This window comes from Cupressus sempervirens, chromosome 1, assembly GCF_028749045.1.
Source record: "Cupressus sempervirens isolate cs-2001-9-10 chromosome 1, ASM2874904v1, whole genome shotgun sequence".
NCBI lineage: Eukaryota > Viridiplantae > Streptophyta > Pinopsida > Cupressales > Cupressaceae > Cupressus > Cupressus sempervirens.
In genome coordinates this window covers 393,004,343-393,019,174 of record NC_143118.1, presented here as the reverse complement: position 1 = coordinate 393,019,174, position 14,832 = coordinate 393,004,343, and the positions used below count along the sequence as shown (strand labels likewise).

General features: G+C 35.7%; 2 protein-coding genes across 3 annotated transcripts in view; one reads left to right on the top strand and one right to left on the bottom strand.

The window, feature by feature from the left end:
- Nucleotides 1–14,832, top strand: part of LOC149577946 (coiled-coil protein) — a 238,474-nt gene that overhangs the window by 184,490 nt on the left and 39,152 nt on the right. For both annotated transcript variants that reach the window (XR_016364083.1, XM_089826739.1), the window contains exon 22: nucleotides 13,701–13,773. Coding sequence is in view for 1 of the 2 variants with exons in the window: in XM_089826739.1 (XP_089682865.1) it covers nucleotides 13,701–13,773 (73 nt within the window). In the remaining variant the exon portion in view is untranslated. The remainder of the gene's footprint in view (nucleotides 1–13,700; nucleotides 13,774–14,832) is intronic.
- LOC149577947 (uncharacterized) lies at nucleotides 2,734–3,570 on the bottom strand. Its single transcript, XM_089794798.1, has 2 exons — nucleotides 3,456–3,570; nucleotides 2,734–3,264 (listed from the first exon to the last, which is right to left on the bottom strand). Exons 1-2 carry the CDS (start codon nucleotides 3,543–3,545, stop codon nucleotides 2,938–2,940), a joined length of 417 nt encoding a protein of 138 aa, XP_089650924.1. The 5' UTR covers nucleotides 3,546–3,570; the 3' UTR covers nucleotides 2,734–2,937.

Genomic DNA, 14,832 nt, shown 5'->3' with positions numbered 1-14,832 from the left:
CTGCTTTTCCTTGGGCATCATTTGGTGTTCCTTCTCTTGGCTGGCTTCTCTTGTATCCTGACAATCCCTTTGACCCTCTTTGTGGTCTCTTGTTGGGCATTAATAAAATTATCTTATTCTATCTTATCTAAAATCTAATCTTTTGCTTGTGCTAAAAGCTGCACACTAAAATGGCACACTACAATTCTGTCCTTGATGATGTGGTTGTGTTTCTAGGAGTTTGGACTAGTCCGAGGTATTCCCTAGTCTTGGAAGAGACAATGCTTTTCAGTGTCATACCTTTTCAAGTGTGCTAATCTTCTTCACTTTCCACATGAACATTTTTGAGGGCGCTGCTCTTCTACATTGTCAACATTAGCAGATCCAGTGGTTTGTCAACAATTTACAATTTATATTATATAAAATGATAAATTAGAGAAAGATATGCTGTAGCATTGATAGTGACACAATGTATGTCATACACAGTGCAAAAATAAATGTATTTTATGTTTTAGATAAGGATAAGATGTATTTTTTAAGAAAAATAATCAATTTACACATTGGGTAGTGCTGGGATTTAGAACCACATCTCCATTTGCTAGAGAATATTTTCGCTTTCATGTCCAGGGCTGTCATCATGGTAGTGAAACTTATTCATCCACATATTGTGGAGAGTTGAAGGCCCACTGTACAACAGTGGGTTTCTTCTGTGAGCTTAGCTTAGATTCAAGAGGAAGTTCCTAGAAGTTTGTTACATAGAGTGGATAACTAAAAATTGAGATAGTTAAACCCAGTTTATCGATTTGACTCTAAATATTGCAACTGATTCAAGAGTAGCTAGCTATCTTAACACCATTTTTAGCTGATTTCAGCTAGTTATCGACACTTTTTAGCCAATTTCATCACCAGTGCAAAGAGTGCGAGGTGGGGTAAATCTACATGGACCATGAGGTAAATTGGTAAACACAAGTTATACAAGTGTCTTGCATCTGCCTTGTTTTGTTGCAGAACAATAGGGTACCTGGAAGTTGGGATTGGAGTGGAATTACTAGTGTATTAAATTTTTCTTATTAATTGTTTGATTTAGCTCATTCTGAGATCAGTGCCTATCAATCGCTTGTAGAGTCACAGTTAAAAAGAAGGAAGTTGCAGTGAAGCCAAGTATAAATAGTAGATCAAAGCATGAAAATGAAATATGGGTTGTAGTATTATAGAAAGAAACACTTATGAATTGACTTGCACAAATTCTTGTGTAAATACAAATTGGTTGTAATAATTTAATAGTCTGTCACATTTACAATATCAAATTTACACTCATAACAACAATTGTGACAGGAGAAAACTTTTGTTACATTTGGAAATTCCCTTGAAAGTGTACAAAGTCTTGGAGACATGAAATTTGCAATGCCGTCTAAAATATTTCCTTCTAACACCAAGAGAAATCAATTGCCTTCTTGCAAATAAACTTCAATGGCTGAAGCCATTAAAAGCTTTGGCACCAAGTCTACTTAAATTTATCATTGATGATTTCCTCAAAATGATTTCTAAAACTCCTTTGACCATTTACAGCTTGCCCTAGTAAATACCACTAGCAATTTAAAATCAATACTCTAGATGCACTCCTTTCAAGATGTCCTAGACAAAAGGAAGATTAGATAATTTAAATGTGGCAGCTAGAAGATAGCTTGACATCTGATTTATGGAGACTTAGGTTGACAGTTGATTTTCCACATTGCATTCACTTAATACAGAGCACATTCGAAACACTGCAATGCCTTTTTCAAGCTAAAACAATCTGTAATACATGTGGAAGAGGGCTGCTTAAAATTTAACTGCTACAAGCAAAAGTCGGTCCAATAGCCACTTTATTAAAATTATTTAGATATTTATTGAGAAACTTAGATTAAGTTGGCTCGAATTGATTTAATAAAATATTTAATAGGTTTATTTATTAAATCTTTAGTTATTAGGCTCCTAAGGTCTGTAAGTACTCAGGAAGATTTTCACCTTTGGTCACAACAATATGGGGAATGAACATGAATAATAGACATGATTATTGGCAAATATAGTGTCATTTTTGTTAGTACTATGGATTCAGTGTTGTTATTGATGTTAACTAGCTGTTTGAATTGATGTCAAGCTGATGAAGTAATATGCTGCTTGATTTATGGAACTTGATAGAGGTTTAGTATAGACTATTCAGATGTTGTTATGGTGTTTGTTGGTGATGTTCAGTCAGTATGTCGCTGGTTCATGTTCGGGTTAGAGTTTAAACAACTTATCCGCCGTTACTCTAACATTTTGAAGTGGGGTTTGTGTTCGCTCGTACAAAATCATATAAAACTTCATTATATATCAGTGTTACCCCAGCGCGGGGGTGCAGTGGTGCGGGGGGACGTCGGGACGAGTTTCGGGTGCGGGAAAAAAATAGCCTCGATTTGGGGACGGCAGGGGTGCGGCGGGGGTGCGGCGGCGGGGGAGCAGAGGGGGGGTTCAGGGGAGGGGGGGAGGAGAGGGAGTGGGGGGAGGGGGTTGCATAGTATATATATAATATATATAATATATATGATTGAAAATGCTAATTATGAAATGATACTTCAATATATTATATAACAATGTAACATTAACATATCAAATATAGTTGACTACAATGAATAGAGAAAATTAAAATGTGATTCACAAACCATAAGTTCAAACTTGAAACTTGAAATTTCATAACCATTACTATTACTAATGACCATTTGACAAATTAACTTAGTTCAAGATGCAAGATTCAAAATTCATTGTTCAAATATGATTTTATGAATATCATATATCATAAAGATGCTCATGATGACAATGAGCTGAATAGCATGAAACAGTGAAATAATAATAATGTATCATAGCCATATCAAAGTGAGTATAATCAACAAAATGACAAAATGCCAATAATGAGAATGGATGATTCTCAAGTGCTCTCTAATCATCCCCTATGCCAAAGTCCTCATCACTGGAACTACTAGACTCCTCCTGGGTAAGATCCTGATCCTCTAAAGGAACACCAACTAGCCCTACATTGGCTTCTGCATCGGCATCCTCATCAATCTGAGCTGGATCCTCTGGCTCCACATCCCATCGTGCTGCAGGGCTCTCCTTGTACTCGCGTGTCTTGCGATCTTTGAGCCGCAAGTGACCATGTACAACAACCACCTTCTCCGCTCTCTTAGAGGTAAGTCTATTCCTCTTAACAGAGTGAATGAAGCTATAGGTGGACCAATTCCTCTCTGCAGCTAAGGAGCTAGACACCTAAGATAACAAAGTTGAAAGTTACAATTTACAAGTTACAAACAAATGTTCATACAATTTGTAACAAATGATAAATGGTAAATCGATGATTAATAATTATTGAATCAATGAATCATAAATTAAAATCAGCAAGGTAAAACTCTTCAAGTTAAGATTGTAAAGGGCTGGAATTAGTTATTAGTATTACAAACCTGAGAAAGCAGTCGAATGGCTAGTGAGGTGATCTTTAACTTTTGTGACCCATGACATTTCCACCACAAAATGGGATTCTTTTGTGCCATGGTTTTGAGATCCACCTTTGCAATATCCGAGTATCCTACAAGTTACAAGTTTTAAAGTTTACAACATAATATTAAAATTATAAATAACTTAAATAAAGTTATAACTTATAAGTAACAATTAATTATTAAAATAACTTATAATTATAAAGAGTTTAGAGCACTGAATCAAGATTTAAGGATTACCTGAAAGACTAGCAAATTCAGACCACTCGGTACGGATCTCACTAGCAGTCTCAATATCATACATTTTGGCAATGCATCGAAAGAACCCATTCTTCACCTCATCATCCTGAAGTGGTGTGACTCTACCAGGCCTAGGTATGTACCACTTCGGGTTCAATGCATAGGCAGCCATGTGCAAAGGAGTGTTCAACTTCTCCCACCTGCGGTGAATGATAGGCTCAATGTGCTCTGTATAGAATGCTAGAGTGGGGTCTCTCTCACGCACAACAGCCCTCATCTGCCCAAGCATGGAATCAATGCACTCATAAACCTCTCCAAGGCTAGGTGAATCTGCATCTCCATATCTGATCACCTGAAACACTGGAGTAATGATGGAGACTATGTATTTTGCATCACTCCAAAACTGATCACTCTTCACTGTCTCCTTTACCCTCTTCCCCTGCTCTGTTCTGGACTCAGGCCATCGATTCCATTCTTGTGTCATAACCATGAGTTGCAATGGCTCTTGCAACTCAATCATTCTCTCCAAGAGAATATAATATGATGCATACCTGGTCTCAACTGGTTTCAGGAATTGCTGCTTTGCGAAGCTCCTGAAAAGTGCATGTGATGTATGGTGATTGCAGATAAACATCTGCACCTCTCTCCCATCATTAACCACCTTTCTAATCCACTCTATTTTCCCCATGTCTTTGAGTGCATTGTTCATGGCATGCACACAACATGGAGTCCACCAAATATGCCTATAAGCTGCCTCAACAAGCCTCCCTGTAGCTTTGCACACATGTGCTGCATCTATCACAACTAGGACCACATTTTGTGGTCCAACCTCCTCAATGGCTTCCCTAAGCACATGAAACTGAAAATCAGCATCTTTACGATGCCCTGAACAATCAACTACCTTCAAAAAATATTGGCCCTCCGTGCATGTAACCATAATGTTGATGAGTGGACGATGACTAATGTCCGTCAACCCATCCATGATAATGCTGCAACTTGAGTCCATCCAACATGCTTTCATTTGCTCCATCAAGATCCCAACCTTGTCATAGGCTCTATCCAACACTGTAGTCCTTAGCTTGTGGTCACCTGGTGGCACATATGATGGCTCTCCCTCATTCACTGCCATGGTAATCATCCTCACAAAATAGGGAGATCGAGCCACATGTGTAGAGATGCCATTGGCAAAAAAAAAATCACCAACAACATCATCTAACCGGTCCCTTGCATGCATGTTAAATAAATGAGCAATGGGGTTACTATCAGTACCACTTGAAGTTGCTTTTCGTTTCCCCCTATTGCTGTCTCCAGCTGAATTGTGTGTAGGTGAGGAGAATGATGGTGTAGGTGACATAGTCCTTGCTCTCTGATGCAAGATACAAGTAGATGTATCTCGCTGCCCTTGTAACTGCTGTATATGCTGTACCTGTTGCCTAGCAGACAAAGATCTAGGCACTGGAACAACACTATCATCAGGAATGCCCCATAGTTTATTTACTTCAATTCTGTATCTGACATTCTCAGGATTTGATAAGAACATGCATGGGTTCACACCATAGCCACTCCAAAAAGGAAGGTGTGAATTAACTCTTGTAATGCTGCCAAACCATTCTGCTCCACATATGTTGCACTTCCATTTGCGTGTGCCACCCCCTGAAGGTGTAGGGTGTGTAATTTTTGTAGCAAACTGTTTAAGAGGGGACTTTGGGTCATAAGGACCCCTAGCATACTTCCTCAAAATCTCTGAAGGGCAATCAGTAGAAGGCACCCCTGGTGCAACATAAGGAGGCTCTTCCGCAGGCTCAGATTGACCACCTACATCAGCCCCATGATCACTTCCTTCAGGCTCAAGTTCAGGCTCATAATCAAATGCACTTGGCTCATTAATTTCCATGTCTTCTGCACTTTGGCTGGATCTAGAAGCCATTTATAAAACTGCATTTCACAAAATGAAAGTAAAATTATAAAAATGATCATGATACATTTCAGCCCAAGTAAAAATAATTTAAAACTTAAAACTTTACTATTTAATTTTAGCATTTACTATTTAAAAATTTAAAGTATTAAAAAATGAAACTAAATAGTAAAATACTAAAAGAAAATATTAAATAAAAATATGGCAATATGGCATATGCTGAAACGTTTTACTAAGTAAGTTACTCTCAAGTTTCAAGTTTTATTTTTGATTCTTGAATCTTATTGATAGTTGAATCTTCTTAGTTCTATGATTTTTTATTTTATTAATTATATTAATTTTTAGTTTTTAAATTTTTTCATTGTTCTTAAAATAAAAATATGGCAATATGGCATATGCTGAAATGTATTTTACTAAATACGTTTCAGCGTATGCCATATTGCCATATTTTTATTTTAAGAACAATGAAAAAAACTAAAAATTAATATAAATAATAAAATAAAAAATCATAGAACTAAGAAGATTCAACTATCAACAAGATTCAAGAATGAAACTTGAAACTTGAAAGTAACTTAGTAAAACTAAATACTAAATACTAAATTTAAAAATTATAAATTGATTTTTAAAACCAAAAAAACAAAGTAAAATTAAAAAAACCCTACCTTGAAGGCTCGAACTTGAGGAGACACTTGCCAAATCAAACTTTCTTGCTCCTCTTGCTCCTCTTGATTTTGCAATCCCTTGCAAAACCACCCACTAATCTCTCACAAGCTCCTCCAAACACTCTTTCTCACTTAGCTCCTTGCTGCTCCAAAATGGTGAAATGAAATGATGAAATGAATAAGAGATCTATTGGTCTTATTAAGCCTTCAAATAGACTACATGGGACCCACACCAAATTAGGGTTAGCATACTTCAAAAACAAAAACAAAAAAAAAGCAAAAAGTATTGTTTTTTTTTAAAAAATTGGGCCTCTTCTCGATGCACCTTGCGCACACCTGGGAAGCACCCCATGAGCACCCGTGGTGCACCCGCACACCCTCGCACCCGGGAAGCACCCAAGCACCCGGTGCTCGACCCGTGCGGCGGGGAAAAAGCCGCGGGCGGGGGTGCTTGGGTGCGTGACGCACCCGCATCGGGTGCGCAAGGCTTTTGACCTGGGTGCGCGCACCCGGGTTACAATGTTATATATACATATCTATGCAGCCTAGAAGCATGAACTGATATTATAATCTCACGTAGTATCATATCAATATCAAAATATTAAAGTAATAATATTAAGTTCAAGTATCATTGTTTTGACATTTAACAATTAAAACTTTATATAAAGCTTCAATCATATGATCTATTATTTGAATCTTCTTTTTCTTCTTCATCAAAGGCATTAGTTGATTCACAAAGAAGTGCCGATACCAATGGGATTAGCTGCACCAATAACATTCCCACTTTCCAAGTCCTCAAATGCTTATTACTTTTGCACTGTATGGAGAGCTTATTTGCTTGTAAGTAATATTCTATTTGAAAAATATTTATAAAGTAGCTTGCAACTCCCTTCACTTACTAAAGACGTTGTTTAATGTTTAAAATATAATTTATCACTATAGAGAGCTTGCAATTAATTGGACGGGGTCATTATCAACAACTAGACATAACAATTTCATAAGAAGAAATCTTGAGGACTAGTAAATTGATGTAGTAAGTATCTGAACTTGAACAAATTTTGTTGTTAATTTAAAGATCTTATTCAAAATCTGCAATAATTGTTTCTTGCACAAAATTATAGAATGATTCCCAATGAAAATGCACCTGGTTCACACTTTGTCTCCCTGGTTCCACCCTCATTTGACCCGAGTTTGGCCCAGACTAGCCAATCTGCTTAGGAACAAACCGGACTGCTACTAGGGTCCTAGGCAGGTGAGCCATGCCTTTGATAGAATGGGATGCTGAAATATCGAAGAAAGATAATTTTAAGTCCTTATGGGATAATGATTTACATTCCTCTGCATAAGGAATGTCTTGTGGTTTTGGAGTTAATGAATATGGTTTGTGAATGTTGCACTATCACATTTTCAGGTCTCTAGAAGTTCAAAGGTTCAAGTTGTGTTTGATTGTTTGTTGTTTGTAAGGTTGGCTATCAAGACTGGTTAGGTTTGGTTTGAAGAATTCTTTGCATTGATCTTTCTATGCGTGTGCTTAGGTGGACATGACCCTAAGATCTGCGTAGTGTTCCAATTCAGATGCCTTTTGCTGGTTTACTCCTTAAGTGAATATATGATGTTCTATGCTCTTCATCTTTCTCTATGTTGGTCTTTGGCCCACTCGATGTATTATGTTGACTGAATTTATGTTCTTTTGGTCTAGGCATACATTAAAGGAAGCATTAAAGGGTTGATATGTGTAGTAACCCTCCTCAGTTATAACTTTTATTAATTATCAATTATTCTGAAATTTGGCACTTAGCATGCAACTGAAATGAACTCTAACATTTGAAGATTTGCAATTGCAAATTTCCACTCAAATCAACAAAGATAAGGCAATTTTCCAAATAGCAATAATGTTGGTCAAGCAAATTCAGATTGCGAGGTAAGGTTTTCAGATTATTTGCTTGTCAAATGAATACCAAAGTTTTGAACACATACTAATTCTGATTTTATTTTGCTATTGTACTCCTTTCTGGCAATTCAAATTGCTTACATAATTATTATTACTGGTAAAGAAAATTCAAGTAACATTCAGAAAGGAACCTGATTATTGCAAAGTAGATGTCCAGGTTACAGAACCATACACGCTGCCCAGTATTGTAAACGCAGTCCTTTCCCAAATGCAAATGCTGGTGCTATAAATTCTGATGACAGCCGAGAGGAAATTTGCCCTCCAATATGCTTTTTAAACCTTGCAAATTAATGTCCAGTTCTAGCAGCAACTTAGGTGTTGTATTTTAGCAAAGACATGGTTACAATTTGCAAAAACTAAACCCTAGTGTAAACAAAATTATGACACTGAAATCCTGTAATGATGACGCCCACAATCAGAATAACTTGCATGTCAATCACTGCCAATTCGGGTCTGCTGTGAGAAGAATAGACGCCCAGATATGCAGTCCAATTTACCATATGATAATTGTCCACTACAGGATGAAACCTTCCCAGAGTTGTACAAACAGAAAGAAGCCTCCCACAATCGCAGCCATAACAATTTTCAGAATTTAATCCACCACAACTCCTAGCACAAAGACTTCTTCCAAAGCATCAGTAACACAGAAATGGAAGATTAATAAATCTCAAAAATCTAATTAACATTACCTCGGCTGTGAATTGCCTGACACTTCTCAGAATTTCAGACCAAACCGTTATACCTCAACAAAGGCAAAAAAGCTTCGGACTCAGAAATGTCACAAAGACAACAAGAGCAAGATAAGATAATCAAATAATTGGATGCCTTTTTCCAATGAAAGCTCGTATTTATAATCCTTTATTGCCAAAAGTTTCCCAATAGAACTCAACTCCAGAAAGTGCAGAGTTTTCCAAAAGAACTCAGCTCTTTTAACTTTCCAACAAAATTCACTTTATAACATTTAATACTTGGCTTAGGCATATAATTAATTAAATAAATGGCCCCTTCCCATGATGACTCAACCCTTAAGTTAAGTGAAATTATAAAGTTAAACTATAACTTCATAATAAGCCATTTAATGATTTAATAATAATTTGGCCACTAGAAATATAATAACTCCCAAACTACTCATCATTTAAATATGCCGTCTGAAATAGGTATCATCATTTAAATATGCCATCTGAAATAAGAGTCACATTCATTATTTTTCCATGTGACCAAATGCACTTTCTAAAAATAGAAAGGGTCCATCTCAATCAACACCCGACTTACCACAAATGTTAAGTATACAAAACTAAGCCCAAACAAAGTCCAATCTAAGCCAAACGAAGACCAACTTGTAACATACCGAGTTGTGGAGAAGACAAGACCCTCCTAAGCCTAGCCACTTCCTTAGATGACCCTCTATTCACAATAATTAGTCTACAAGGATCACAATAATAGGCTAGTCCCTCAAACCCTGATGCTAGCAAAAATGGGGACATTACAATATGGACAATTAATAAATTTATCTTATCTTATCTTGGGCATCCAATAGTTCTGAAAAACTGTTGTTTTCTAAGCCGTTGGAGGTCAAAAGTTGGAACTGTTAGTGTTTGACTCACTGTTGGAGCGACCAGATTGGGACTGATTCCCAATTGTCTATAGCTTGAAGAATAACGCCATTGCTGGCATGTTTGAGGGTGGCATTCACTGTGGTTGAGAAGCGTGGGGTTTTAGCTGTTGCCGAGCTATAATAATCATTAATCACCTTTGATCACATTCTTGGGACAACACTGGAAGTCTAAAGGGCAGAAATCTTCCTGATACTGGTTCTGTTTGCAAATACTGTGTTGGCATTTAACATTGCACATAACTAGTTTCTTCTTTGTTTAATAAACTGGTCATTGTAATTGCAATTCCTTTATACCGCAATAGAAATTTAATGTTTCAGCATTATAGGTTGTTCATTGAAAATAGTTTGAGATTGAAACAAGGAGTTGTAAGGTTGCACAATAACTGTTTGATGAAATGCCAATTTGTAGTTATGTGTTTCAGTTATAATGAATCACTAGTATGCATGGCAAGTGTTTGTCTTAGTGTCCATAGTTGTAATAGTTAATTTCAGTCGTGTATTTATTTGTCAAATGTCTGAAACAGCTAGTATATAATTTCTATAACAACCTTGTATAGCTGGAAGTGTTCAATAACTTTATTTGCAGCCTACACACTTAAAGAAGACAAACAGAGAATTCATAACAGTCCTTTCAAATTTTGTATGCTAAATGTTTGACAATATTCCTTGAGTTTCATAACAGCAGATTTTAATCAGATTTACAAGGGATAAAATAGAATTGAAGTTAGAACCAGTTGGGTTCCTTACAGGTATCCCATTTGCATGTCCAAAATATCTCGGACCTCTAGAAGGTGGGTGAGGCATCCCCATTGGATACTTCCTAGTACAATAAAAATGGTAATTTGTTAGAAGGTTCCTTTACTGTACAATCAAGATTGTCAGTTGGGATCCAGTGGGGGTTTATTTTGTTTGTATCCAATAGGGTAGCTTTTTGGAGTCCCAAGGAGAATGCTTATTTAGGATGAGCATTTGGACTTTTCGAAACCTTTAAATTGGTAAAAGATGGGCAAGATTAGAGCAAAATGGTTGGTTATAGCCATAGCCATGGAGTTTGCTAATGGACGGACATGGGATAGGGGTACAAGAGCCTACATTTAGGAGATTGTGGCAGGAAAATGGGGGTCAACACTGAAATACTTTAGTACTTGAAAAAATAACTATAAAGAGTTGTATAAATATATGAATTAGCAAAAAAACTTTGGCAAACTAAAAAAGCTTAAATAACTACTAAACTTCGGATTGAACATTAAGAATTTGACTTTGACCAATGAAAATGTCGTTCAGAATCGATATATGTTCAGGATTTGATAATGATGATTACTCATGTTCAAAATCAAAAGATGAAGTGAGGAAAGGCCTCTAGTCATCCACAAACTCCTTATCACTAGAAATGCTAGACTCTACATGGTCACTGTTCTTTCTCTTCAACCCTCTTGCACTTTACTCTCACTTTTTCAGATTGCACTTGCAACTCACTCTCCATAATCAGCTTCTTGTCATTTTGTTTTTGTGAGTAGGAAAATGGGTTTCAGTGTCTCTTATAAGGCTTGTGGGGAGGTGGGACCTATAGGTCAGGATTTATCTGTAATGTACCCTATTGGGACCTCACCTAATTTATCCTAAGTTTTTCAATTGGGGTTTGGATTGTAATGTCCTCAATAGAATTATTCATTCTTTTATTTATTAGTTTCAAGTTATTTGTAGAAATTATTATCATCCATTGCTATTCTGGCTCAAAGATGGAAAGAGTAGGTGTTACCCAAGTTGCCTAGATACCAACTTCGCAATGGATTCCCTTGAAGTTTACAGGTCCAAGTCTGTATCATGAAGGCTTGTGGAATGCTGATCCCTACCCTGTCTTGGAACAAAGATCCATTGCTTGGATTTATACATGCCCCTCCTTCCTAACATTACAACTTCTCTTCTGTAAGTCAAATAGCAGTAGATTTTGGATATAAATTTCTGCATATAATTATAAATATATTTATTATAAATGTATGAATATTTAATAGTTTATTATCATTTCTCTATATGTAAGGCCATATATAGGTCCCTCACTCATAATAGAATTTCGATTAATTATTCATCCGTCTTCTTGATTACTTATCAGCAATACTTATCCTTTAATCTCTTCTCTTTATTCTCTATCTTGGTATTATAAGACATAACCTTCTGCATAGAATAATAGATAATATGTAATATTGATTCCTTGTATCAATAAGCACCCTTGATCTCTGATTCTACCATTGGTTAGAAACCATTATATTTTATAATTATATCCTTTCATGGTATTGGTCTGTGCTCTTTCTACTTCCTTTTACCATATTCTTCTTGTTTACATATAATATCTCTGAGTGGAAAGGGGATGCAGCGGGTCATGTCTTTACTGTCACAGGTCTATGCTGATGTGGAGCTGATGCTGCCATTTCTGTTCCATTCCCATTCCCTGTTACTAAGTTTATGCAAGTTCCTTCCTTGTTGTCCCTTCCATTCTCTGATTATTGTCATTCGTATATGTTTCCAATGTGTGGTGTCTCTTCATGGGCAACCTTATGCAAACGATCATCATAGGCAAACGAGGATGACTGTATGGTGTTAGCGGTAATTGCACTGTCATCCTTCCTATTTGGCTTTTAGACTCTGACGTGGTGGGAAGTATCTTTGACTTCTCAAATATCATCGTTTATTCATGAACCACTGGCCTTAATATAATCTCTGTTTCCCTTGCTGCATTATATTTGTTGATTATGGTATATAATATATCTCTTAAAGTAATCTTTATTGGTTAGTCATTAGCAATAGCAATAGTATTTAGTGTAAATAAACTTTTAATTTCTGACGGCATAAAAATACTTCCTTATTCCAATATGGATGATCTACACCCTGCCTGTTTATTAATCAATGTCTACTGTTTTTTAAATTAATAATTGTTATTTATTATAATATTGCTGTGATGAATGATAGGATGAGTATTGATAGTATTGATATATCTGCTTGATCAGTATTTGTTTTATTAATATTAACAATATAATTATTATATATTTTTTAATTTTTAACAATATTATTAATAATGTACATAACTTATCAATAACATTATTATTAATGTTATTGACTAATACAGTAGAATATTCATAATATAAAAGTAATCTTGATTATTTTACTAATAATGTTAACCATTTATTTATTTACATTTCAATTCTATTATGACTTAATATTAAGTTTCATTTCTTGAGAGGGATATTACATTGGCCTTGGCCACAAGGTTTGAATTTTTTTAGTTAAAAAATTGTATTTTTGGCTGTCCGGCTGCAAGAGACTCCTCAGAAACCTTGGCTCTATTGGTAGACTCTTTGGAGTCCCTTAGAGTTCTCTAGAACATCCTAGATGTTACAACATCTTGGTGGCATCAAGGTGGTGTTGGTGGTGGCAGTATGGTGGGGACATTTCCACCAAGTCCTCACATCCTGGAAACATGAGGTATTTTTGTTGGGACACATTCTTGTGGAACACTGGTTACATTATAGTTTAGTTAACCTAATTACCAATTTGATGCTAGCTCCACGTATCATCTTTATGGCCTGGAAAATATTCTATTGTCTGTGTTCTATAAAATCACGTAGGGCACGTTGCATGGAAGCTCTGATACCTGCTGTTTTGCATATATATTTTGCATGGATAATTGTGAAGAAAAACTTTTTTTTGCATTTTTGTTAGAGAAAATAACTGTGGGGCTAAAATTATTCCTTTCTTTTGAAACTCTAACTAGAACATTTTGTTAATGAATTCTGCATGTAAAACATGTATGCTAATGATTCACATTACTGTTTAGGTACGTTGATCTGTTGCTTGGGGAATTCAAGTATTATAAAACAAGACTTGCTCATGGGGGCATTTCTAAAGAGGTAATGTTTGCCATTGTCTACTTAGCTATTTCCTATCTATATTATTTCTTATAATCAATGTCAAGAGATAGCAGTGTATACATGTTGTTCATTGAATATTTGGTATAGTCAAATGTTAGCAAGTGCCATCTGTGTGAATGTTGCTCATTGAATTTTCTTTATAATCAAATGTTAATGATTTACAATCACAGTATTTTAAATGAGCTAAAACTTCTATGTGACTCCTCTATTTCATGGGAATTTTACTACATTAGCATTATAAATTGTTTGTAAAAACAGCGAGAAATTTGTCCTGTTTTTGTTATCAAGCATAAAGTTTTGTATCTAATCATTGATGAAGTCAGAATTGGATCCTTATTTTTCATTCAATTTCTACTTTACTAAATTTGTTTTATATGAAAAAGTTTTAATCAGTTTACACTAAGGGATAAAATATCACGAGCTGTTAAATTTAGGTCATTATTCAATGTCTTTTAAATATCAAAATGCAAATGATTGGTGCAGGGCACTCATTAGACTTATTTCCATCTGAAATGTAATGTCCCATGCTAGTTAAATTGATCTCTACGGGTCCAATCCTTATTTTCACCAGTGAGGATGGAGAAAAATTAATAATTTAATAATAGAGGCCATGAGCTGGGACACTAGGTGCAACAGTCAATAAATTATTAATTGTTTCAAAATACTACTTAATCCTGGCATAAAGGGGCATGGTTTTCGATAAAGGATGTAGAGTGGTAATATCGCTCAAGTTCACAGATACAAAATAACACAATTGATATACACATGCATAAAACATAGAATGTACCAGTAATACCACAATCCAGTAGGCAAGGAAATGATTTCTTTATTAATACTAGAAAACCCACTAGTACATTTACAATCATCCAAGTACTTATATAAGGGTCCGTTGGTTGGAAACCAACCGACGCATTCCCTCCCCTCCTAACTACCTAGCCCGACTAGCTTAACAAGTGCTAAACACAATAGTTACTTTATTCCAACTACATCTATTCCCCCCAAAAAAAAGAAGTCGTCTTCCAGACGACTATTGAACAT